Genomic DNA, 27,334 nt, shown 5'->3' on the forward strand with positions numbered 1-27,334 from the left:
CACAAAATAACTAACCAGACCTTAGTAAGATACATAAATGTGCAGCAAGACTACCACTCTAACACAGGCAGGCCTCAATAATAAATAGCATATAACACATCGCTAGCTACAATATTAAAAAACAAATCACGCTGAGTGCTTTACTTTCATTAGAGTCAGGCCTGCGTTTTCATAACCATGAATGTGGGAGTCGCAGGATTACCTGCTTGCTCCTCGTCAACATCCACAGGGATGACCGCCTGACTGCGCGCTGCCGTCTCCCGTCCGCTCGCAGCCACCACCTCTCCGTCTTCTGGCACCATGTCTTCCATCTCATTCAATGCTTTAACAAAAATAAACACAAAGTGAAACAGGAGAGGTCTACAAAAACCACCACAGCAGGCAAGTCTGGGGCACCCCAGAGAAATGAACGGCCCTGTGATTATTAGGCCCACTCGGGAAGGACAGCCTGTAACTGGGCTTCGTGAGACCGACGTGAACAAGGAGCACTCAGTTATTCCATGGGACAGGAAATCATGATGGGAAAGGAGCACGTGGGGGAGCAAGTCCATCACCGGAGGACGAGAGCAGGGAGAACGGCACACAGCCGGCAGAAGAAAAGCACCACGTTCATTCCTGAAGAGGTTGACAGGAATGGCTCTATGAGGCAGCTGTGTGCCAGCTACCGGAAGCCTTATGATCATTTTATAAGCAATGAGAGTACTTGCCAGCTGAAACCACGACGTACTGGGCAAGCACGCTCAAACTGTACGTGTCCTCTCCTACTCTCTGGAGGCCGTGGTATCATTTTTGGCTAACACGTGACAAGGATTACCAACAAATAAACTAAGTGCACTTTGAAATTTTAGTACCACTCAGATGTTTGGCATCAAAGAATTCGTGGCAGTTACTAATGCCTATACGTGAATGAGAACGTGTGATTTTATTTACATTGTCCCAGAAGACGAGCGCAGTTTCAGACCGATAACCTCAATCAGTTTATCCTCTGAAGATAAAATGGTCACTTTTCCAAGAGGACCCTAAATAAAAGAATTCCTGGCTTTGCCAGCTTTTTACAAGATTAAATTCAAATCCCTCAAGTCAGCATTCAAGGCCGTCCATCTAGTGCCCTCTTACAGCCTAAGCCTGTATGCCTGATCTCAGATTGAGTCAGGATAACAGCAGTACCATCCTTCACATTACAGCTCGGCCACGACACAGGGCAGCAGAGACTGTGTCCACCCTGTTCGTCACTGTATCCTCAGTACCTAGGGGTGCTCAATGACTATGGCTGGCAAATCAATCAACCAACCAACCATCTGGGTGAAATGAACAAACCAACAAAGAGAAAACAAGATCCTGTTCCTGAAAGAACTAAACAATCTACTTAGGTAGACAAGACAAACTCATACAGTCAACAAACAAGGCAAAATAGGATTATGACAGAAGACACCATTCAGCTAGGTGTCTCTGGAAAATACAACAGTGAAATCTGAGATTTTATGGGGACAGTGGGATTTGCTTTGGTCTTTAATATACACTAAAACACATTCCCCCCCCCCCCCATGTTCGGTCCCCCCATCTCCAATTCCTGCCCAGCTCTAGCCCTCAATATTCTACATTTCATTTAGTGCCCAAAGGTGGGCTGACCTTGCATACAAACCTGTCATGATAAAAGACCAATCGATTTTCTTCATTTAATTCTTATGAGCAATTATGAACAGCAGTTGGTAATCAACGTGTCCATACTCTAACCTTACTTATTTCTTAAAGCAATCTTGTAAGGGCACTATTATTAGTCTCCTGTATGCACAGTTAAGGAAAAGGTTAGTAGTCTGCTAGGATTTGAACTGAGGTGTTTCCTGAACCTACAATATACGGACAGTGAGTAAATGGAGAATTTATAGTCCCTGCTCTCAAAGAGAATGCACACATTCTAACAGAGATGTCAGAAATGCAGAATAAGGTCAGAAGAGACTTGCTAAGTGCTAAAAAAGTCCAACTGCAAGGGGAATAATGACAAAAAAAGGAACAACTGGTTTTCCTGGTGGGCAGGGAAGTTTTTCACTGATATGAAGTGATACTTCCTATACACCAGGATGCAGGTTACATTTTCCTGGAGAGTAAGTATCCCAGTGATAAAAAAGAAAAAGTGTTTGTGTTGAGATGAGGGTGTAAGAGCAAACAAGGCTAAACAGGTAGCCTGGGCCCCAAACTGTGAAAAGCTTAGAAAGGCTCACTGAAAAGCTTACAATTATTTCTCCCAGACAGAGGTGAACCATCAGAGCAGAAGTACATTCCTATGTCCATGTGATAAGGTTTTCCAAAGCTGCTGAGCAACAGCTTTTTAGGTGTTTAATATCATATCCGAAAGTTACTTTATACTTAATTTCTTTCATGACCTTCATTCATTTGAGTATTTATTAAGCATCTACCACAACGTGCTACTGTTCCCAGGTGCGAAGAAACAGTGATTATATTCAAGATCTCTATTCTCATGGAGGTTACTCCAATTGGGGAAAGGAAGAACTATTAATAAACAATAAAGAGATCTGATAGTAATATTTAATGTAACAAAAGAGAATAAATTGGTGGCTACTTAAGGTGGAAAGTTCGTCAGCAGGTACAAACTCCTGACGGCAAGTCATGAGGATGTGACCAACGTACAGCATGGTGGCTACAGCTAATACTGTACTGCATATGTCAAAGTCACTGACAGAGTAGATCCTAGCATTTCTCGTCACAAGAAAAAAGGCTGTAACGATGTATGGTGGCAGATGTCTACTAGACTTATTGTGGTGATCATTTCACAACATATTTGTAAGGATCATCATGTGGTACACCTGAAGCTACCATGCCAATTGTAACTTAATTAATAAAAAGGTGGTACGGAAAGATATCTCTGAGATTAACATTTAAACTAAGACCTAATACCAAGAAGGAACCAGCCATGCAAAGATGGAGGGAGGGCCATCCTGAGAGGCAGCAGTTAGTGTAACAGGAGGTGCGAGCCTGGCTCACAACAAGTGTGGTGGGTGAGGTGGGGAGCAGCACGAGGTGAGGACAGGCCAGATCACGTAGGGTTTTATGGCCCAAATCAAGAAACTGGATTTTTTTCCTAAGGCAATAGGAAGCTACTAGAAAGTCTGAAGAAAGGGAGCCATGTCGCCTGGTATATGTTTTTTTTTTTTTACGTTTATTTATTTTTGATAGAGAGAGACAGAGCACAAGTGGGGGAGTGGGGGAGGGGCAGAGAGAGAAGGACACAGAATCCAAAGCAGGCTCCGGGCTCCGAGCTGTCAGCACAGAGCCCGACGCGGGACTCGAACTCACAAGCCATGAGATCATGACCTGAGCCCAAGTCAAAGTCGTACGCTTAACCGAATGAGCCACCGAGGCGCCCTGTCTGGTTATGTTCTAACAAGACTGCCCTTGCTGCTCTAAGACTTAATTTTAGCTGATCAAGAGAGAAAGCAGGGAGACCAGTCTGAGAGGTATTAAAGCCTGATGTGGCACAGTGGTGGTACAATGGGCAAGGAGAATGGAGAACAAATGAAGAGATTTTTAGAAGACAGTAACAAGTCCTTGTCATAGAGAGCAAGGAGGTGGTGATAAAGAAAAGAGAGGACATGATTCTTGGTTTAGATGCTTTTGTGTCATGATATTTTATCATCAGGGCAGTACATTTTTTTCAGAATGATTTTAACTTACAGAAATTATGTAAACAATCTTTTAATCAAATATCAACGTTTACCAAACGTTTTGTTCAGCTGATATGTTATCTCGGTTGTAAAAAATCCTGTTACAAAACATAGTCATAAACCTTAACGGATCTGAGCTGTTTTTACAGATATATAACTGGTCTCTTTTATATAAAACCTGATTAGAAATTTATAACCTTTATTAAATGTTGTAAAAATAAAGGAGAACTCACTGCCTTTTAACAAAATGATTTTATATGTAACCATTTCTAGTATTAGAAATATTATTTAGTGGTTAACAGTTATCTGCCCAAAATATAAAATAAAATGCATTTACTGTGATTTTTTTTTTTTTTTTAACATTGTAGCTCATTCTCGGGCTTCAAATATAAGGATTTTCCGAAAATTAATGGTTCTCATTCTCAAACGGCGGCTCCAGACCAGCAGCATTAGCATCACTCGGGAACTTGTTAAAAATTAAAGTTATCTGGCCCCACCCAGCCCTACTAGCTTGGACCCTCTGAAGGCTAAGCCCAGCAACCTGTGTTCTGACAAGTCTTCCAGGTAATCCTGATGCACTAAGGTTTGAGAACCACTGCCAAAAACAAAGGCAGCAGAACAGTTTCACTTAGATTAATTTAGGTTAATGGAGGGCAGAGGGCAGTGGTGAAGGAAGGGAGCAGGGTACACAATTTTTAAAAGTAGGTAAGTACCTGGGATTTATGTGTTAAATCAAGATAGAAATTTGGTAAAATGATTTATAGGTAAAACTATGCTTTGTGGTTATAATTACTTCAAAGGTAATTATATTAAAGCAATTTGGCAACATGTGTTAGCAATTACAGAAGCATGATTTTGACACATGGTAATTTTATGTTAGGCAAATTACTAAAATATGGACACCTACTCCTGTTTTAGAGTGTTGTAAAATGCAGGTAATGAACTTACATTTTCAATTAACATAACTAGCCCATAATAAAGCATTCTAAATCTTAAGAATTTTGGAAGCGCAAATACAAGAATAATATTCTTATCAAATTATAATGTTCTGATCAATCAATACAGTACTCTACAAGCAATAAAATCATTTTCTGAAGCCCTACATCACCTTAATGATAATGTTCACTGAAAAACAGGATTATAGGAGTTTATAAACAAAGACACTTAACTTATGCAAATTAAATGGCTTTTAAAATTCTACAATGCCCTTCTTTTAAACTCTGCTACTCCATGCAAGCTGATGAAGTTTAAATACCACAATAAAGAGTGGGGGCCTCTGCTTCATTCTGGGGTTGTTCCAAAAACCAAGTAGTGGCCCATGCATGAAGACTTTTCAAATTGTAAACTGAGTTAAATCAACATGTCAATACCACTTTCAAAACTCAAGTAATTTTTAAGCTACTGTTAAGTTCGCATGTAGAGTAGAAGCATCAATGTCAGTCATTTCAACAAATGCTAAGTCCCACTCCCTGTACTGCTATTTAAATTATTTTTTTCTTCACTTCCTTTTTATTTGGAATCTTTCCACTTCTGGTTTTGATCAAAAGTCACATCCCAGCTCCTTATTTCTTACTTAAAAGAATCAAACTGGTAAATAATATAGTAACAAATACAAATAAATATTTTGCCAACTCAGAGAGATGTGTGGAACCAATGTATATGACCATCAGCATTTCTCTACAAGTGCTGCCATCATCTTTGGTGTTCCTAGCCTTCCTCTGGTTGAAACTGTTTGATTCTTCAATCTCGGCATTTCTGTATTCATTCCTTTTGCTTCTTAGCCTTTCATGGCATTTGAAGATAGAGTACCTGACAACACTATACCTCAAAATGTGGTCTGTATGCAAGTGTCTCATCTCCTGAGATCTTAGTTTCAGATGTTAGTAAGGTTCCACTGCTCTCTCATGAACCAAATACAGTGTTCTTGCACACGTTTTGATCTCTGCTGCACCAATGTGTGATTTCATAATGGAAGGCATTCTCCATTCTGTACTGAGAAGCCTCTGGCCATGTAACTTCCTGGAGACTATCATCTGTCCAGTGCATCCACTCCAACCACAATGGGGTCCCTAGGATTTGGGTAGGTCTGCACTGCGATTGCTGTAACAGTTTCTCATGGATGGTCTGTGTCCTCTGAAGTCCAGGTCCTCATGGTGCTATGTGATGGTACTTAGGGACAAGAAGGCAAAGAGACAATACCTGACCTCACTCTCCCTCCTTCAGTCCTGGCACCTGCTGACTCTGCACTTTTGTTTTTGTATTTTGCGGGGAGGATGTCAGGGGAGAGATTTAACCCTAAGTTTAAAATTCCTAAAAGTACTCATGTAGAAATAAAAAGGATAAAGTTGTACATAACTGTAAATTACCTCAAGAAGTAAGAAGACTGAAGCTAGAAATAAAGGTTAGGAATTCGTTAGCATATAGTTGGTACCAAAGCTGGGGGTGAGTGAGCTCATCTAGAGAAAATGTGTAGAGAGAGACAGACAGATGGAGAGTCAAAGTAGAATAGAGAAGGTGCTGCAGGCAAAGGAAACTGAACAGACACGTCCAGTGAGACACTAGGAAAACCAGGAAGATGGTTTCAGAGATGCCAAGAGTTATCTCAGGAAGGTAGCAGTGGACAAGAATGACAAATGCTGCTGAGATGTTAAATAAGATGCAAGTGGAGAAATGACCATCATCTTTCTTAACAGAGCCACTGATGACTTTACCGAGAGCCAAAATGGAGAGTTCTGCAGAAAACATGTGCGGTGAGAAAGTGAAGACAATGCCTACAGATGACTCTTCAGTCGGGACCTATATTCTTGGAGCAATCCCAAAGGGAAGCGTGCTCAACACACAGTGTGCTTTCATGATGAAAGCACTTACAGAACCTCAGGGCACCCCTATTTCTCATTAATTACTGTGTCCAAGAAAATGAGCAAAAGGACAACGCTAACAAGATGGCGTGGAGAGATTCTTTTTCCAGTTCTTGAGGGTCAACCGGGAAACTGGAAAACGTGGTAAGAACACAACTTCCCTCCATCCTCACTCACCAACAGAGGGGCAGATGAAGCCTAAGAACACAGGGGCTGGACACAGCAGGTGTTTAGTCAATACTGAAGAGCTGCATGGATAATTACGTAAGTGAATCCAACAGGTCTTTATTAGCTCAGGTACCTAATATGTTGGGTGGCTGTTGAGACTTAATGATGAAAGGCAAGTGAGAGGTGCCCAACACAATATCTAGCATGTGACTGGTATTCATTTTTGTCAGATCTAGGAACATCCAAAAATAGTCTCCACAATGAAATTCAATTTACCTATTTATCGGTCAGGGAGATAGAATGGGATGCTCTTTTGCCCAAATCCTGAAAGTTAAATTTCAGTTAAGCCAGGCCTCTAAGGCTCACTGTACCCAAATTCCACAGCATTGATGCGTCCTTCCCATTCTGTATGCACCCTTACAGATTTTACGGACGAGAGGCATCATGGCTTTGAAACGAATAAGCAGACAGGCACATTTCATCCACCACCCACCCCATCTGCCTCGTCACCCAGGTCCCCACAATGTGTAAAGTGACAAACTGAAACGGGGGAAGAAGGGAACAGAACAGGGTCAGTCAGAGAAATATAATCCAAAGTAAAAATCATTTCTGTTTGGAGCTCACAAAAGATCTGGGTTACCGTCGGCTGCAAACTGCTGCTCTCCTGGCTGCAGGTCTGGCCGGAAGTCGTTCTCCTCATCAGAGTCATCTGGATGATGGTGATTGTTATCGTGGATGTTGGCATTATTCTGGGCATTATTGTCATTGTCATTGTTGGAGTTTTGGTTGCTAACAAGGGCCGAGGAAACCCCGATTCCTGTGCCTGCACTTAGACCAACTCGAGCACAGCCCTAAGGCAAGACGAAACCACATGCGTGTTCATTGAAGTTAGTACAGAACACTTCATTTTTAACATTCATCTTTATGTAAGAATATTTACATAGCACGACTTTCACATATGCATAAAGGACCTTATTAAAGGCAAGCAAGACGAAGTGTTATCAGTCTGGATTTATAGGTGATGAAATGCACAGTGGAAAGAGGTCTGTGCTATAGCTGCGACCTGAAACCCCACATTCTAACCTCAAATCCTGAGCCTCCCCCCACTATATTGTACTGCTTCCAACAGTGGGAATGTGACCATTAAGAACTGAGGAGAGGGGCTCCTGGGTGGCTCAGTTGGTTAAGCATCAGACTTCAGCTTAGGTCATGATCTCACGGTTTGTGGGTTCGAGCCCCGTGTCGGGCTCTGTGCTGACAGCTCAGAGCCTGGAGCCTGCTTTGGATTCTGGGTCTCCCTCTCTCTCTGCTCCTCCCCAGTTTGCACTTTGTCTCTCTCAAATAAATAAACATTAAAAAAAAAAAAAATTAAGAACTGAGAAGAGAAAAAAAAACTGAGGAGAGAGAAGATAATTAGTTGAAACATCAAGTTTTTATTACAGGGCGAATGAAGTGTTATTTGTGAAGTAGTTTAAAAATAACATTCTGAACAACTAGACAATCTCAGATTTTTCAGGATATGCACAGGAAAGAGAACAGCAAAGTAAAACATTTCCAAAATAAATCCCTAATCCTTATTTATATCTGAGGTTCCTTTTTTTTTTTTTTTTTTTAAATGTTTATTTATTTTGAGAGAGAGCATGAGTACAAGCAGGGGAGACAGGCAAAGAGAGAAAAAGAGAGAGAATCTCAAGCAGGTTCCATACTATCAGCACAGAGCCTGACACAACTGGGGGTCAGGGGGAGGCTCGATCTCACAAACCACGAGATCTTGACCTGGGGCCAAAATCAAGAGTCAGGCACCTAACCTACTTGAGACACCCAGGCACCCCATATATTTGAGGTTCCTAAGTAAAGATTTATTCTCCCAACTAACTGAGTAATAAATTTGGCTTGGCTCAAATTTCCACCATTGCTTTTACCTTACCTTGTTTGTAGAACTGACGGAGACAGCTTTCCACTTACATTTTCCTTCCCCTCCTCTGGAGACCCCTTACCAGAACAAGGGACCATGTAACACTATAACCTTTATGCCTTCACTGAAGCTAGCAGTAAAAAGTCTAATTATAATGTAAAGGCATATTATTAGAAAGAAAAGCACTTAGGTTTTGTGTTTTTCCTTGAGTATTAAAACAAATAAAAAATCCCACAAACGTGACTTACTTTGGGTGGCTCACGAAACATCTGGTCTAGCGAAATAAACTCCAGGCTGGGCAACAATTCAATAAACTGGCCAAAGGAGTCCAGCTTCAAAGCGTGGCACCGCACTAAGTTGATATCAACCAATCGAGTCCATCTTGAGTGGTCTGTTGGAGAAATGGCATGGCCAGAGAATTTAACTAACATTTTCTCCATTTTCTCCACTACAGATGAATTTTGCTATAGGTCACAAATACTTTCCAATCCTTTTTCTTTAAAGAACTTTGCTCTTCTCTCATGATCTCAAAAACTTGTTGACTAACCTATGATGTTTCCTTACCTAATTTCACTGTGAGAACTACATGGCTTGGGAACCATTAACTGGAAACCAAGTCAGCCTTGATTTAAAATGTGATCCATTCAACAACCTACAGGCCTCTTCAACAATAGGACACTAGTTAAAGAGATGTTGGTGCATTCATTTAATACAACATTATGCAGCTCTTTTAAAAGAATGAAGGAGAATTGAGTATTGCTATGGAAAGCTCTCCCAGATATCCCGAGTGTGAAAAACAAGCTACAGGAGAGGATACACATAGTAAGGCCCTTTTGTATATATAAATCATTTTGAAATGCAATACATGTATAGGCTGCAATATGCACAAAATAATCTGTCCAGAAGAATATATAAGAAACCGTTGATGGTGGTTACCTTTGAGAAGAGGAGACTTTTCATTTTGTACCTTTCTGTACTGTTTGGTATTGTTTATCAAGTGCATGTATTACTTTTAGTTTTTAAGTGTTAACAGGAGTTCTGAGTGATGGGATTATAGGCCATTTTTTGTTTTCTTCTTTATACTCTTCTGTATTTAAGAAAACAAACAAACCAAAAATCCAATAAATGTTATTTTTTAAAAGTGATCTATGCCTGCTACAACCTAGTTTGTATTTCCCAATAACTTTTTGGTGCAGCTGGGCCAGGGACAGGATTTCACTTCCAGCAGGGGAGACATGGCCATTCTAATGAGTCATCTCAGCAGATGCCCCAGAGCCCGAAGAAGATAGGCTGGAGACGGCCCTGCAAGGGGCCGCAGTACCCCTGTGAGGCAGCGCAGACAGTAGAGGAGCTGTTCTGCGGGTGGCAGTGAGGGGGCCTGGTTTGGTGAAAGATGATGTCACAACGAAAGTTCTCTAGCTCTGAATTCACTTAAAGGTTTGTGAATTTAGGTATTCAAGAAGGGCCTTAAAGAAACTCAGGGAGGAAAATGAACCCCCCCAAATAAGGAAACATATCAATCACAAAAGTCACACTTGTACACATAAGGGATCAGGTGGGGAGAGGAAAGCTGAAATAGCCAAGGATTTTAAGGCAAGTGAACAGTTCAATACAAGTTAATGTTAAACATGTCACCTAATTAAAGTTTTTTTGTTTTTTTTTTTTTAAATACATACCCACTTTGTCCTTTCAGATGATGTGCCATTTGAAGGTAATTCAGAGAAAACAAATATCCCAGGCAACAATTGCTAACATTAATTTTATGTCCCTGACTGAATGAAATATATATAAAAATCAGGGAAGTTGAATCCATAACCTAGACAGTGCCAATTTCTAGGCAGAGAATTTCAGAGTTCGAAGAAGCACCAACAGAATTCCAAGTTTGTTATCAAAGGTTCCCAGAACTTGTACGAACGCTCCATACAAAATATCTACATTTTTACAATAGGAATGCAATTCGTAACCACACAGAGAAAAAAAGAAAAACATATTACTTTCGATACCAGTCAGACATAGCCTTAGTTAAGCCTACAGTACCTGAGATCCAATTGTATGGGTTATGTAGATGGGGGCAATTATAAATTGCCAGGTATTTGATACAGGAAAAAACTTCATTGACTGCCTTCATCCCTATATCGGTGATGATACCAGGATTTTCTACCACATCGGCCAAACCGTACTTTACCAGATCTGCATTCGCCATTCTACCTAAAAAGAGAGATTAAAAAAAAAAAGAGAGACAGAGAGAGAAATTCTTAAATGTCATGGAACGTTGCCAATTCTTTATTTTAACATCCAGTATATCACTCTCTATGACCGTTCTGGGTCATCTATCCATCATGTATTCAGGTTTGAGTACAATTTTAGGTTAGGTAGTCTGTGCAAATACCATTTATATTGCAAAATAAAAATTTATATTAAAAGCCAAGGGATAGCTAGTAGAAACATATTATTTTCAATTGTTTAGGAAAGGAAAAAAAGCAAAAATTCTTAAAAGTAAAACAACATATTGTATTAGTTCACACTTATAGGGAAGTTTTAGTTTTACCTTTTGAAAAGAAAAATAAGATCTTTAATACGTAATTCTCTTTCACAAGTAACAGGATCATATTTTTGGAGTCGGGTATGGCCACGTAGAAAAAAGTAAACTGGGAAATCAGACTCGTTCTTAGCCCCTGTGGTATTGCTTAGTAAAGAGGAGCCCATCCCCAGAAAGTGGACTTCTAACTCAAATACACCCACTCCCTCTCCCACTGGGCTTTACTGCCTCCTGTCATAGGCACAGACTGAGGGTCGGGGAGGTAGGGATTAGTAAAAGAGGATCCTCCTACTAGACTAGACGGCACTGGAAATCATACCTCATTATTCGCCTTTTGTCCTCATTTCCCCCAGCTGCCTGCCCCTACTCTCCAAGATGGTCCACTTGACTATACGCAATTTGAAGGAAAAAGGGAGCGTGACTAGTTTACAGTTATAATTTCTGTGTCCAGCGTAGTGCTGGGATGCAGGCACTCTCATCAATGTCTCTCACAGTCCTTACTGCCATCTGACACAAAACACAAACAAAACTGTTGCTCTGATGAAGCTGCCCCGCATATGGCAGGGACTGACACCTTTAGCCCAGAACACATTTATGACTATTTACTCCAAGCTCTACCAATTTTACTCTCCACACAGGTCACGGTCTCTCTCCTATAGTCCCTGTTTTTGGTAGTTTCTGGCATTTCTTGCAGAGTTTACCTTAACCCATCCTTTACAGTTTGGGTGAGCAATTTTCTTCAGCCTGCTTATAAAAACAGCAGGCTGTTTTCTTGCCCTTTGGACTTGAAACTTGTCTTCTCTCTAATGACTGGGTAAATCTTGAACTGGCTCTGTTCCCTGTCTGCATAAATGCTGCAACCTAACATGATAAACCCACCTGATGTTCACTCCTTTGAGGCCACCTCCTCCTTCTGGCTCTCAGGGTCTCCGGATTATCATGCTCCCTCAAGCACCCTGATGATATCACCTAGAACTCATTCTTGTTTCCTTTTTCTTTAGCCCACAGGTCAGCTAAAAGTAAAAGCTACCATTCACTAAATGCTTTCTAAATGTCAGAGACTGTAACGATAAAACTGGTTTTATTACTGACTCCTCCAAACCATCTGAGGGAAAACTGGGAAGTGGTCTACCTCCGCTGTAACAAATGGGAAAACATGGAATTAAGAAGTAACCTGCCCAAGGTCCCATCAGTTATGAGGCAGGTCTCTCCCCCGCTCTCCAAAGCCCCAGCACCAAAGATTACTCTATACTGCTCTGGTTTTTAAAGAGTTTTAGGTGACTTTTCTTATATTCTTAACACATAGCATCTGCTTTTCAGCACATCCATATCCCCAACCTGGCACTGTCATTTCTGCCATAAATGTATGGGGCACAAAGGTGCTGTTTCCATTTAAGTTTTGCCAAGTCTTTGCAACAAAACAATGATACAAGTTTTACTAGAGGTGATGCCACCTCCACCTTCTGGAAAGATGCTTCAAAATCTAAATCACTGGAAGAGTGAGTTTAAGGGATGAAGTATACATTCCTTCCTAGACAGTCTGTTAGAGGCACCTGTCATCACCGTGAGACAGAGAATCCTAGGCTGTCCCTGGAGGAACGGAGGCAAGTATGTATATGGAGAAATGGGTGAACTGCAGCAAATATGAAGACGAGAATTGCTTACGAAAGGTCAAGACGAGACTTCTATCAAAGAGACTATGAAACAAGTTATACTGCAAAGCACAGTAGTAGTCAAAAGGTAAAGTGTTTTTCTGCTGAAGGTGCGTTAAGGGGAAAGAGATACCTACAGGGAAATAGCTGGTTATAAAGACAACTCTTGGGGGCACCTGGGTGGCTCAGTTGGTTAAACTCTCACAGTTTGTGAGTTCGAGCCCTGCATCAGGCTCTGCGCTGACAGCGCGGAGTCGGCTTGGGATTCTCTCTCCCTTTCCCTCTGCCCCTCCCCTGCTTGCTGTCTTTCCCTCAAAATAAATAAAAATAAACTTAAAAAAAAATAATAAAGACAGCTCTTCAAGACTATCTTTCAGTGGACCTAAATTTGGCCATCTTGAAGATAGAAAATTTGTCAAGTTTTGAGCTTTGGAAAAGAGGAATAAATACAATTATAGAAAGAACACCAATTACCAAGTTAAAAATTGTGTTGGGTCACACATAAGATATTGTAGAAACAACACACAGAATGGAACCAACCTCAATCAAAACTAGAAAAGTCTGAGATCAAATACATTCACTTTATATGAATTTAGCATTTTAAAGCTGTGTTGGTGAAAAGCCAATCTTTTTCAAAGTTATACACATTAAAAAGGATTCCCACGTTAAACTGGCAAGAAGATAAGGATTTGCTTTCTCAATCCTTCATATGTAATAATGAGCACCGCCACAAGGAAAAAGTGAACAAAACATTACTGTGACATCTGTTGGACCTAGATTGTCCTGACTAGAGGAACTGAGCCTTCTTATGTTCTTCTACAACGCAAATTAGAGCCTGAGAAAAAATGCCATCTAGTATGATAGTGAGTAAAAAGACTTGTTATAAATTACATGGGGAAGAAACTAATTCTTGCAAAAATCAAAACATGCTGGTGGTAGAAATGATCTTGCATGTCTGATTAATGTCATGGGGAGAAAAGCTTGAAAAATGAATTGACATGCATTCAAACCCAACTGAATGAGTTCCCAGTTGTAAATACATTCCAGAAAATGCTGTGAACAAGCCTTCCAACAGCGAGCATCATCAAATGAATACTGACCATTACGTGCTCACACTATCTGGGAAATCCAGAACCCCCAGCGGGCTTATTATGGAAATGAAGAGCATGGACAGGGAATGGAACCTCATCTGAGAGGACCATCAAAAGCTTCAAGAAGTGTGGCAGATCAAATTCAACAAATGGAACCAAGGATGATGTTCTGTGAAAAAAATGAAGCAGAATGGGAAAGAAACTTGGGCAGTAAAATGGAGACAATATCAAATGTAGGTAAGGACTTTTTTTTTTTTTGTATACTGTTAATCATATATTTTCCATAATATGCTAAATCAGAAGCAATATGGGAAAAAAAATCACTGACACTTCAAGTTGAAATTACAAGTTTCTTTTTCAAGAAGAGAGAACACCTAAGATTTTAAGCTAATATTCAAGAAAATATGGCATATCTCAATTCAGGTTTCAGTTTGTCAAGTAAGTTCTCTATAGCAATTCCAGAGAATAAAAACAGTTGATTAAGTCTTACTCTGCAGCAAAAACTCATCTACATATCCCAGATGAAGTGTTTCAAACTGGGGGAACTCCAACTCTGCCATCTTTAGGGCAGAAAAGACGCCATCTTTGGTTAGGGAAGGCTGGATCCGAACTTCATGTAACCTATGAACAAAGAGATAAATATCAGAGTAAAACAAAAACCATCAGAATCAAAGGGTCTTCCTAACATAAGCCTCTGAAAGAAGTTCATCTTATTGAAGTGCCAAAGGCAAACAACTTCCCCCTCTTCTACATTAGGGATGTTTTATTTTTTAAGTTTTTAAAATTTATTTTGAGAGAGAGAGAGAGAGAGAGAGAGAGAGGATCCCAAGAAGGCTCCACACTGTTAGTGGGGCTTGATCTCATGAACCATGAGATCGTGACCTGAGCCGAAATCAAAAGTGAGATGCATAACCGACTAAGCCACCCAGGCACGCTGAGATGTTTCCTTCAAAGGAGCATTTTGCAAAGTGTGGGCACATCTTAGGCGGTACACTGAAGTTACATTAATTAACAATGAATTATACAGTAAGAATCTTATATCCTTTCAAGGTGCTTTCTTTTTCTTTTAAAAAAAAATTCTCTTTAATGTTTATTTTTCAGACAGAGCACCAGTGGGGGAGGGGCAGAGAGAGCGGGAGACACAGAATCCGAAGCAGGCTCCAGGCTCTGAGCTGTCAGCACAGAGCTCGATGTGGAGCTCAAACCCATGAACAATAAATCAGACACTTAACAATAAGTCAGACACTTAACTGACTGAGCCACCCAGATGCCCCTCAAGGTGCTTTCTTAACCCTGGTTAAGTTAAAAGTCAGAATCTGCGTCTGGTGTTATTTCTTTCACATCTTTTTTATGCTAGCTGTTAAAGTACCATTTTAACAAAGATTATAGTTGTATATTGGGTAACAAAACCTACTTACTTAAAGTTAGAAACTATTTTTATTTATATTCTTAATATACTATTGATAGAGAGCAAGAGTTTTGTTTTTGAATAAATTTAAAAAATGGTTACCTCAATTTAAATAAAACAAAAGTAGAGGTAGACTTTTGATCTGTAGGAAACAGTTAAGTGTGGCATAAACTGATGCAAAGAAAGATATGTTAAAAATATAAAAGTGTTACAAGTTCGGCACTCTTAAAAAGCTGATTTAAAATACTGATTTCTAAATAGCAAATACTGTCACCAACTAACTGAAATTATTCCAAAATCATATAGGTTGAAATACATGGTTCCCAAGAGAGCTGCAGAAACCAGCGCATCAATGCTGACTTCTGTTGGACTCTCAGGCACTTCCAGAATGTTGACTGCTCTTCTGAGGTGAGACCGCACCCTTTCAGAGTTTGCTGGATCTGGAGTGCAGCTCGACTGGTCAGCAGTTATATATAACACAAGATTACCAATAAGTGACACCCTGATGCTAATGTAAACAACTCCTTTGTATTTTAAATCAAGACAAGGCATAATCAAACTTCATACATACACTCCCCCAATTTTTGGAAAACCGGAAAAAACGTAATTCTAAGACAAAAGGCAATGTGAAGAGGAAACATACCTACGAGCAGCAGTGATGATGAGGTAACCAAGATCTACTTCAAGAGCGTTTTTGCAAGCTCCCAAAACAATAGTGTGCAAATTTCTAAAACCACCTAGTTAAGGGAGAAAATGAACAAAAACAGTATTTTGTTTGACCACAGCACTTTTAGTAAAGTATTTATATGCACTTTTACACACTTCAGATGATAACTCTTTGGTTAAAAGTAAATCTAAGCTTGTCTTTCCATTCATATTAACATCTCAACATGAATTATGGCTACTAGTCATTTCCCAGAAAGAGATGAAAATGGACAGATACTGTCCTTCTGAACAGACATTCTGACAGCATCAAAAAATTACTCCAAATTACTGAGGCATTTGAGAAAGGATTTTCAGAAAACCAGAAGTTCATAAGGAAACCATTAAAGAAGGGATCCTGACATTTTCTAGCCAAGGTTTGAACCTCCAATATAACATACAGAACAAGACCAGTAAGCACTTCCTTAATGTCAACTGGGTTTTTTTTTCCATGTTTTTGAAACTTGCAAATATAGAGCAAAAAACGCACACAAATTATTAATGTATACAGCTCAATGAATTTTCTCAAGATTGACTTTCAACTTTTATGAATTAAAACCATACAGTATGTACTTCTGTATTTGGTTTCTTTTACTGAACATTTTGCTTATGAGATTCATCCAGATTGTTGCATATAGCGGTAGTTTCTTCATTCACATTGCTGTATAATATTCTTTTGCATGAAGATGTCACATTTTAATCATCCATGCTGTTGCTGATAGGCATCTGGGTTGTTCTCATTTGGAGGCTATTATGAACAGTGCTACTGTGAACAATTTTGGGTATGTCTCCTGATAATCATATGTATGCACTTCTGTTGTATTTGACACCAGGAATGCGACTGTTGATATGCATATAATCAACTTTAGTAGATATTATCAAACAGTATTTCCAGTGATTATATCAGTTTATACTCACCAGCAGTGTATGGAACACTATTGTCTTTTTCATGTCAGTCATGTTTAGGCATAGTCATTTTAGTGTTTGTGTATCACACTGTACTTTTATTTTTTGCATTTCCCTAATAGATTAATGACGTTTATTATTTTTTCATGTTTATTGCCCATTTGGTTATCCCCTTTTGTGAATTTTCTATTCAAGTTGTATCCCCATTTTCTGCCTTTTTCTCATTAATCTTAGGAGTACTTCATATATTCTAGATACAAGTCCTCTATCTGGTATCTGTATCGCCAATAGATTCTCCCACTCGGTAGCCTGGCTTTTCACTCTCTTAATCGTGCCTTTGATGAATGGAAAAAATCTTAATTTTAATATAGTACAGTTTATCAATTTCTTCTTCATGGTTAAGTGCTTTTTGGTATCCTGTTTAATAATAAAGCTTTGTCTACCTAAGGTCAAAAAGATATTCTCCTACGTTTTCTTTTACAAACTTTTTGTTTTTCACATTTGGATCTATGATTCATCTGGAATTAACTTTTGTGTGAGGAATGCTGACTCCTTAAGTAAAATATAAGGTAGAATCATTCTTAAACCCCCATTAGCAGAGAAAAGTCTGTTTCTCTCTCAGGATGTGGATACAAACTCTTAACTTTTGGCATCTCCCTCTAGGTCTTCTGATAAATGGTTTCACTGTGGTCTCCTTACCCCTGACTTTTTCCTGCTAGCTACAGCCATGCAGTAAAAATAATGCTGTTAATCTCGAGGGGGCCTGCTCCATCCCCTTTACACAATGTAATGAAGTCTACTTACACCAGACTAGACTGACAAAATGCCTAAAAATGTAGTGCTTACTCATATTTTAACAGTATTAAGAATGTCAATTTGTTACCAATGGTACTTAATAATTTTCCACTTGTATTTCGAATATACAAAGTTAGATTTTTAGTTGTCAACTATTAATTATCTAACTAGCTGAATTTCTTACTATTTTTAGTGCAGTGAGATGTTTAACGTGGAGCACATTCCGTCACATATCATTATTTCAAAAACCATGAAAGGACCTAGAGAGTAAAATATATTTTTCTCTTCAAAGCCATCATCTGATGAACGGATCCAATATCCAAGTGATACACATGAAACCCTTTTGTTTATTTTTTTTAAAGTTTATTTATTTATTTTGAGACAGAGAAGAAGGGAGGGACAGAGAGAGGGAGAATGAGAATCCCAAGCAGGCTCTGCACTGCCAGCACAGAGCCCAACATGGGGCTCAATCCCACAAACCATGAGATCATGACCTGAGCTGAAATCAAGAGTCGGACGCCCAACTGACTGAACCACCCAGAAGCCCCAACATGAATGAAAGCATTTTATATACCATCAAGTGATAGACAAATGTCAGACACTATCATTACTAATGACTGAGTCCTTTTGTAGACCTAAGGTATACAAGTCAAAAAACGTCTCTTATCACCAATGAACACTTGAAATCCCTGTAAGTATCTCTCAGAAAAATTCCAAATACAACAGATGTATGATTAACTAATAAGTATTAACAAGCCAGAAAACATGCCTTACCACTGTACTATTTATCCTGAGATGGTTGAACACAGCAAAAAAAAAAAAAAAAACAAAAAAAAAGACTGCTATCCCATGCTCATGGGTATTCTCCATTACACACCAGACAGAAAGGGCAATTACTAACAAGCATTTTCTTTTAAAATGACTCACAAGAGAAGCTATAAAAGCATAATAATTTTTAAAATGGATTTAAAAAGTATTCAGTAACTAAAGTAAAATGAGTACCTGATCTCCAACTGTCTTCAACTACGTGTTGGATAAGACCTCCAAGGAAAGGAACTCGAACCATTTCCAAATGTTCCAAGTTTCGGGCAGAGGCTAAGCCTGTTACTAAGGGGACATACTTCAAGGAGTTTGTGGGTCCTGGTGGGGGGAAAAAAAACTTCAGTGGAATGATGTAAATTGCCTTAAAAATAAATTTTCAAACCAGCAGCTGAAATGAATTAACTTATGAATTCTATGTGTGAAACTGACAGCCAAGTAGTTGACTCTCTGTAACTTATACTTACTAAAAATGAAAGTACGTATTAGCCTGTTAACCATATATTTATTCAGCATAAGGATTTCTCAGTAACACTGGAGAGACACTTAGTATTTTTTGTAAATCCCCTGAAGTCTCAATAGTTTTGAACTCAAAATAACTAAGGAGAGAAAGCCAAGTTGAAAATTTGATCCTTCACTCAAGTAAATAGCTGATCATAAATACCTCTCTAGGTGACCAGTATTGTATTAGATGTTATGGAAGATCACAAGATATAGTCCAATCTATCAAAGAGCTTGTAAATGACATGGAGATGAAACCAACATGACTAATTATAAGGATAAAAAGGTGTAACATAACTACAAAAACAGGATCTGTTATACTATATGAAAAAGAAAAAAGAAGAAGAAAAGGCAGGTGTATGGGAAAAGGCAGAAGTCGAAGGACGTACGCAGGTGGAAGGAAGTGTCTCCCTCAGGACAAGGAAACATAACACAGTGTAAAGGAAGACACTGAGGTGAAGGCTGGTATGGTTGCATAGGGGACAAGGAACAGGCAGGTCTGAAAATAAAAGAAGGTACATCTTGGAAAAGAGTCAAAAATAAAGATAACAAGAGGGGCCCTGGTTAGCACTTTAAAGCAAATACTTCCCACTTGATAATCTAGGGCAACAGAGTCACTGAAGGTTTCCGAACAGAAAAGCAGTACCAGACAAGCAGTGCTTTTTGCTTTACAGGAGATTAAGTCACAGTACTATTTACAAGCAGGATAGTTAGGAGACAAGAAACAAAGAAATCAGACGGAGATCTATTAAAACAATCCTACCGAAAGTAAAAAGAGCCTATAAAAATATGTAGAGACACTGTGCTTTTTTTTTTTTTTTGCTAAGGTAAAACACAAATCACGTCTACGGACTTTAAAACAAAAAGTACATTTATTTTCACAAGGTAAGTTATAAAACATAAACAGTAATAGCATAGTATAATTCCATTTACAAATGTGGCTATGGGGTTTCCTTTAGGGTACTTCTAAGAATAGCATATGCACAATTAATTCCACCACAACCATGTACCATTACCTGCACAGTTCCTCATGACGAAAGTTCGTAAACTGATGCAAAGAAAGTCTTTGAACGGCTGTGGTTTGGTGAGTCTTACCCATTTCATATAAAGGTGCCTTAGCATCGGGATACAAGGAATTTCAGGAACATTCACCCCTAAAAACATATACCAAAAAAAAAAAAAAAAAAATCACTAAAAAACTGTATTCTGTTTGTATTCTGCCTGTGTAAAAGTGTAAGGTTCTGCTTTTCAAGTTGACAATTTGTCCTTCATGGATATTTTTAACAAAACAAACTACCTAATTAAATTCTATCAAGTTTGGCTTATTTAAAACAGGCTTGTAAAGAACAATTTAAGCAAACCGTAAGTGTACTACTTTGTTCTACTTTCTTATTTCTTTAGAAAAGGCAAATGGGAAGATGAGATTTTAAAAGTATTTCTACATTTTATACACATGAATCTTTCGCATAAGTCTACAACTCTTCTGGGACTCACATACCCAAGAAACGTAAAATGCAAATAAGTTACTGAAAACAAAATTATGTGGAAGGAATACACAACAGTATTCTTTGATGTCAATGCCCACCATCCCGCCAGTGAGAAAACTAAATGTCTCAGGACACAGGCGGGCTAGCTGGCTTCAAATATTGTGGTTTCTGGATGATATCCAGAGACAGACATTAAAGTTGTTTGTACCGGGGCGCCTGCGTGGCGCAGTCGGTTAAGCGTCCGACTTCAGCCAGGTCACGATCTCGCGGTCCGGGAGTTCGAGCCCCGCGTCCGGCTCTGGGCTGATGGCTCGGAGCCTGGAGCCTGTTTCCGATTCTGTGTCTCCCTCTCTCTCTGCCCCTCCCCCATTCATGCTCTGTCTCTCTCTGTCCCAAAAATAAATAAACGTTGAAAAAAAAAATTTTTTTTAAAAGTTGTTTGTACCAATGAATGAGCCTTAAGGACTTGGAACTGTGTGGCAGGAGCCAGTCAGTATGACTCTGGGAAAGTGAGAAACCCATCAGTCATTTACTTTACTATTTCAAACTGATAAAGGTACTTTATCCTTCTGATCTGTAAGTGGCTTAACACTAGGAATCATACCTGCAAAGGACCCTGGCTGAAAGAAAGGGAGGTAAAGGGGCAGGAAAAGCCAAGACACATGAAAGAAGAAAGACAGGTAACTTGTAAGTTCTAAATGGAAGGAAGTGGATCAAGGAAACTGCCCAACAACTAAACCCTGCAGGCTCGTGAAAAGCTAAGGAAGTGACACAAGTCTTTGAGAGAAATCCGAGGACACGAGGACACGGTGAGAGAGCATTTAACACGCAGTAGCTGGCAAAACCAGTTTAATACGACTTTGCATTCAAGTTGCTAGAAGCCCTGCTAGAGAAGGCAGAATCAAGAGTACGTGAACGGTAGTTTCTGCGAAGGCTAAATTCCATAGGATGCTCCAGTATCAGGATTAGTCCTGCCATCCGGCCCTCCCCAAAAAGCAGTTACCTTTAGCCTGGAACTACGCATATACACTGTATGGCAGCAGACAGGAAGTAAAATAGGGGATGAGACCAAAGGAAGAAAGGCAGAGGAAACGAAGTACAGACCGTGACTCAAGATGCAGAATTTACAAAGGTATGTTTAGCACCTACCAAGATGGTGGCAATGCTAATTAGGAATCTCAAAGTAGCAAGGGTGAGACAGATCTAGACTACACTGCGATATCCTGTGCCCAATCCACATTTTGCCCCAGATCCATTCTATAAACAAAGGACAGTTACGGGTCCTCCCCTGAATGTGCATTAATTTACTGTACACATTTGTATCACCATCACAGTGTTAAACTGCTGAATTAATCAAATGAATTAATGCATTTCAACAAAATTTACCAACCACTTATATCTGCAATGAACAATGACAGGAATTATAGAAAATATAAAGACATAAAAACAGTTTCTGACTTTACAGAGCCTATGTTATAAACTGCAGATACCACAGAATCTTTGTATCTAAAAATCCAATCCCAAACTAGATATCCCAAGTGCCTAATCAGAAGCACTCCTTGATCTTGTAAACAAAAGGCTGCTAGAGAGCTTTCCTCTTATGCCATAATTGTGCACATAAGTCCTATTTAAGACCTACTTCTGTTAAAAAAAATAATAATCATAGTAATTTTTTAAAAAATGGGGGAGGGGTGTGGGGATGCCTGGGTGGCTCAGTTGGTTAAGCCTCTGACTTTGGGTCAGGTCATGATCACACAGTTCATGAGTTCAAGCCCCCACACTGGGCTCCGGGCTGACAGCTCAGAGCCTGGAGCCTGCTTCAGGTTTTGTGTCTCCCTCTCTCTGCCTCTCCCCTGCTTGCGCGCGCACACACACACACACTCTCTCTAAAATAAGTAAACGTTAAAAAAAAAAAAAAAAAAAGACCTACTTCTTACCATCCCTGCTGCACTCCCTGCACCACCTCACCCAGTTTCAGAAATTTCTAGTTCTTAAACCATGACCAATACTCAGAATAATGCTTAGAGCAGAACAGATACTCAACAGGTGTATTTTTAAAAAAATATTTAATAATAAACATTAAAAGTCTAAGGTAACAGGAGTCCTCCCAAAATCCTTTCCATAATGTAAGCCAAAGGTAACAAATTTGGGGAAACATTTGCCCTTATTATTAGGTTGAAATTATTGTGATATAATTTCATCAACTATGTGGATGGAGGATGCACACTATAATCACTGCAAATAAGGTGCCTTTGGAAAAAAAGCACCCTATTTCCCATTTCTCAGGGAAAAAGAGAAGTGGCAGAATTTTCCATTGGCTCTGGGTTGAACATAGGAGAATTTGTTCTAGAGCTGAGGTGTATAAAAAAGGAGCCTGTAGCTGCATGTAGCTATTTGACAAATGAACGTAAGATAAAAGTTCAATTTTTCTGTTTCACTAGACATAGTGGGCACATGGGATAGTACAAACATAAGACATTTCCATCATCACAGGAAGCTGTATTGGAGAAATCTCTGAAGGGCTGAACTAGGACCGAAAGGACAGGGAACAAGGGCAGGATTCTGGCTCATTGAATAAAACAAGACAAAAAACAAAACCTACCAACTTTCAAAACTGCTCAAACCATCTTCAAAAAGGGAACAGACTGGTTGTGAGGCAGTATTTCTCTCACTCCCCAGACCCACCTAGGGCTCTTTAATGGGAAATATAAATTTGTGTACAAGCATTTCTCTGGCCATCATCAATCAACAGAGCCATTTCTAAAATTCTCATTAGTCCCTTTCAGTGACTATTCAATTATAGGACATTTCAAGGAGTCACAGGTGACCCAAGAGACATGTACTCACCAACTAAATGTAAAGTTTGAATTTTGGCTCCTATAGGAATTTTCAGTTTATTTTCAGGAGGAATTGGAAACGCTCCATTACGATTACGAAACTTCCCCAAAATATGAACATGCGGCATATATGTCCATATAGATTCTACCAACTCCAAATGAGAAGTTTCCACACCCTAGAAAATAATGCCAAGCAAGCATAAGAAAGGCTATTAATTTAGCATCAAAAGCGTCTATTTCTGTATCATAATATACTAAGTATGCAATGGGACTTGAATTTTGTTATGGATGAAATCTGGATGTGAGGGAACATGTTCTTTCGTTCTCTGATATATTATTTCATCAATCAGTTGATGTCACCAGGTACACTCACCACTAAGTTTGGGCATGCCTGCAAAGCTTCCAGAACTCCTGGAATGCTAAAAGCCTCATGCCCCCGTACCCTTCGCCTCTCAAGGTATCTAGGGTGAAGGCCATATAGCTGTTCGACGTCTGGCATCTTCTTCAATAGTGTGAGAAAACTGGAATCTGTGAAGCCTGAGAAATTCAGAAGTATTTAGAGGCAAGTTCACCTTTCTGTTCATGAACATTTACTAGTCACTTCTAATTTTTATCAAAAGTTAACCAAAGGTGTCATTTTAAAAATTTTGTAAGACTGACACTACAGCTGAACAAATGGTTAAACAGAAAACATATTCCTTAAGCAAAAGAGGACATGTGTCAGAAACCCCACTTATCCTGAGTTAATATCTTACAGAGCTAAGGCTTTTTATCACTGCCTTGGTGGTGTTTAAGGCAAAGAAATCTTCGACTAGGAACAACACACTTTTAACCTGGATAACTTGCACCTATTACTGGACTGGTGGCTGAGGAAGGACCACCTACCTGATCAGCACCGCCCCCCCCTCTCCCCCCCATCCCAAAGGTACTCTCTGGTCCAGAGAACCTCTAGGGCTCTGCAGAGCACACAACTAAAAAATGAGTAAGATGTGAGGAAGCTCCCAGTTCTAACCTAAATCCCAACCAACCAGGTTCTCTTGGTCTATCCATTTCCTAATAATTACTCTATCCTGTGTTTATCACTCCCTGGACATTTTGGAAAAATGACATTCTGAAAACTGAAAATGAATTGAAATTGAAATGACATTCTGAAAAATGAAAATTTCATTTCTGAGAAAGACAAATGCAAGTTAGCTAAGAGTATCTAAGTGAACCAAACTGAAAGGATGCTGAGCTCACAGAAAGCTATTTATCTAGGAGGCTGACTGTGTTCCATCCACCAGATGGGAACAGTAAGGCAGATTAGTTCCACCACTGTAGGGGTTTTGGTATGGTAAGTAGGGAGACCGTCGATACTTCATTATCTGGGATGTTTTGTCTATAATGGAGGTTGTCAGAGAGTCACTTGTCTGCTCACTAATGACAGCTAAAATTATTAATTCTCAAGAACATAAATGAAGCCCCAAATCACTAAGTCTTACATGAGTTGCTCTATTTGCACAGGGCTGGTGCAGATGATTGTGTTAACTTTCGAATCACAAAACTGAAGAGTTAAGAAGAGACCTCAAGGATCACTTGGTCTGATTACAATAACAGCTCTTGCAAAGCAACCTTCACTAACTGAACCAATCAATGTGCTAACCATTCTATACTCTCTCACCTACTCTCACAACCCCCCAAAAAGGTAAATGCCCCACTTATGAATGTAAAAAATGAACTTGAAAGAATTGAAAAGCTACCATGTGGGAGAGCCAGAATTCAAAACCAGGTGTGACCACTGCCAATGCCCATCCTCCTCTTTTGTCACATACTTACTACACATTGTCTCTCGTTAAAAAATCGGTAACCTTCTACCTTTACAGAGATGGACAATCCAAAGAACTTGCATATGTAAACCATAAAAACCATGGTTATCGTTACTACATAGAAAATTGGGGCTTAAATTCTAGGTTTAAACTAATGCCAGGGTGGCATTAGTAAGCAAAGTTAAAGAGATCTTATTCTAGGCTACAGACTGTCTGCTTCACTCCTCTTTTACAGTCACTGCAGGAATGGGAAGCTTTGGGCTCACAGTTATTTATCACAGTCTGAAAGAAATCAGCAAAGATTCTCTTCTAATTTGATAAGGGACAGAGATGTTAATGCGGAGACTGCATCACACGGGACTCTGCTATCTCGCCTGATACAGTACATTAATCCCATTGCCAGAATTCCTGCTGACCTAACCTCTGTTAAAGCAAATCTAACATAAGGAATGACAGTCATTTTCACACTGCCCTCATTTTTTGTCTTTCCTGCTATAACTGATCACTCTTTGGAAAACAATGAGCTCTTTTCCCTCAGAATGGTTTCTTTGAAGTATTTGAGGACAACTGTGGTTTGCCTCCCACTGAGCTAAGTTCTAGCCTTGGGTCTTTGCAGTGTTCTTCACAAAAAGGTATATGCTGATAACTAGCTCTGGCCAGAGGATAAGAGCTACCAGTTGACTGATGATCTTTTTGAAAGGATACAGCCCCCCAAAGTGTATAATATTCCCGTATTGCAGAGATAGCCTGCCCTATTCTACTTCACTTCTGTCAAGGCTCCCCCACCCCACCCTCATCACATCTTCAAAATATCAGAATTGGGATAATGCTAATAAAATGTGGTTCAACAAGACATTTAAAATTGCTACATAGCAGTAACTAAAAGGCACTAATAAATGGATTGGTGTTAACTGAAAAGAAGCCTTGACTGGCCCTTAATTTTAATTCTTCCCTTTCAGATGTGCTCTACTTAACTAAAGTCATCAACTTTCTTATCTGGTCTCTACCTGAGGTCTGTTTTGTGGTCAGGCCACTAACTCTGAAATCTTCACCTGTAAGGCGAATTATGCCTTGAGAATCTCTAAGACCTAGCATAGTCTCAAGGGCTAAAGAAATGAAAGCTCCAGAAGTGCAAATTTCTGTGGCCTGCTGGAGCAGCTTTACAAAAACTGATTAATATTTGTTTAACCAGAGGATGCCATTAAGGGGTATAGAAAAACTATGAAAACCTGCATCGTAGAACAACAGACATTTTGTCTAATATAACAGACATATACTGAATTAACAGCTAAATAAGTATTCTCCAATCATATACTTGTGGAACAGGTTGATATAGCTCCTTAAGGAACTAAAACTGCAAAGCCTCAAACAAAACACATTTTATCAACCCAAACCAACCTAAGTAATTTAGATAAGATTCTGCCTCCCTACCTGCGAGGTGATTTAGATTACCTATCTTAAGACAAATAATGTTTGATGGGAATATTATTAGTTTCTAGTAGGACTCCAAGGTACCTTACAGGCTAAATCCACTTACCACTTGGCATGTATTCCCACCACCGCCCTGCACAGAGATCCACAACCCTCACCACTCTCAGATATAGGGTCACTGCTTCTTTTAGCTTCCTGGAAAGACATTCCATACACATGATATCCTGCAGAGGGAGGTACCTTTGTGAGAGAAAGAAACTCATATTTATCAAGTGGATAAGTACTTCCTCTCACCAACAGGTTACTTTTTTTCCTTCTCCAACCCCTCAAATAAGACTTTAGGAATATTCACAGGGTTTTAAGATTAACATGCACTTAAAGCTTTTCACTAAAAACAGAGGAGTCCGCAAATATTCAAGCATCCAAATAAAGTACTGAGATCCCTCCAAAGGGTGTTTGCTAAAACTTGCCTTTCTCCTTTTAAGTCTTCACAAACCAAGAAAATCTCAAGGAAAAAAAACAAAAGAAGAAGAAAAAAGATTTCAGTGCATCTCCAGGCCTCACGATAAGGGAACATGAACAAGATCAGAGAGAACTAATCAATATGAGCATGGCCAATATAAGTTTATAGCTTTTACAGAATCCATTTCCTGTAGTGGCTAAAAAAAATTCCTCTATGCTCCCTCAACACCACCCAGAAACTCTACGATTTTCTCCATCAACAATATGTATACTAAGTT

At 39.4% G+C, this 27,334-nt stretch overlaps 1 protein-coding gene and 1 long non-coding RNA gene across 8 annotated transcripts in view; one reads left to right on the forward strand and one right to left on the reverse strand.

The window, feature by feature from the left end:
• The window catches only part of FBXO38 (F-box protein 38), a 56,531-nt gene that overhangs the window by 16,681 nt on the left and 12,516 nt on the right, over positions 1 to 27,334 (reverse strand). For 6 of the 7 annotated variants that reach the window (XM_053200610.1, XM_015079805.3, XM_027076622.2 and 3 more), the window contains 11 exons: positions 26,701 to 26,834; positions 23,732 to 23,895; positions 23,369 to 23,534; positions 20,051 to 20,188; positions 18,717 to 18,854; positions 15,955 to 16,048; positions 14,394 to 14,524; positions 10,659 to 10,829; positions 8,870 to 9,012; positions 7,347 to 7,557; positions 203 to 322 (listed from right to left, as the gene is read on the reverse strand). In XM_053200610.1, coding sequence (XP_053056585.1) covers positions 203 to 322; positions 7,347 to 7,557; positions 8,870 to 9,012; positions 10,659 to 10,829; positions 14,394 to 14,524; positions 15,955 to 16,048; positions 18,717 to 18,854; positions 20,051 to 20,188; positions 23,369 to 23,534; positions 23,732 to 23,895; positions 26,701 to 26,834 — 1,610 coding nt within the window. The remainder of the gene's footprint in view (positions 1 to 202; positions 323 to 7,346; positions 7,558 to 8,869; positions 9,013 to 10,658; positions 10,830 to 14,393; positions 14,525 to 15,954; positions 16,049 to 18,716; positions 18,855 to 20,050; positions 20,189 to 23,368; positions 23,535 to 23,731; positions 23,896 to 26,700; positions 26,835 to 27,334) is intronic. The other variant, XM_027076653.2, reaches the window with a different exon arrangement.
• On the forward strand, positions 5,361 to 7,353 carry LOC128311202 (uncharacterized). The gene is made up of 3 exons (XR_008289335.1): positions 5,361 to 5,802; positions 6,374 to 6,682; positions 7,130 to 7,353. It is a non-coding gene; the product is annotated as an uncharacterized LOC128311202 (long non-coding RNA).

The sequence above is a fragment of the Acinonyx jubatus genome, chromosome A1, assembly GCF_027475565.1.
Source record: "Acinonyx jubatus isolate Ajub_Pintada_27869175 chromosome A1, VMU_Ajub_asm_v1.0, whole genome shotgun sequence".
In the NCBI taxonomy this organism is placed as follows: Eukaryota; Metazoa; Chordata; class Mammalia; order Carnivora; family Felidae; genus Acinonyx; species Acinonyx jubatus.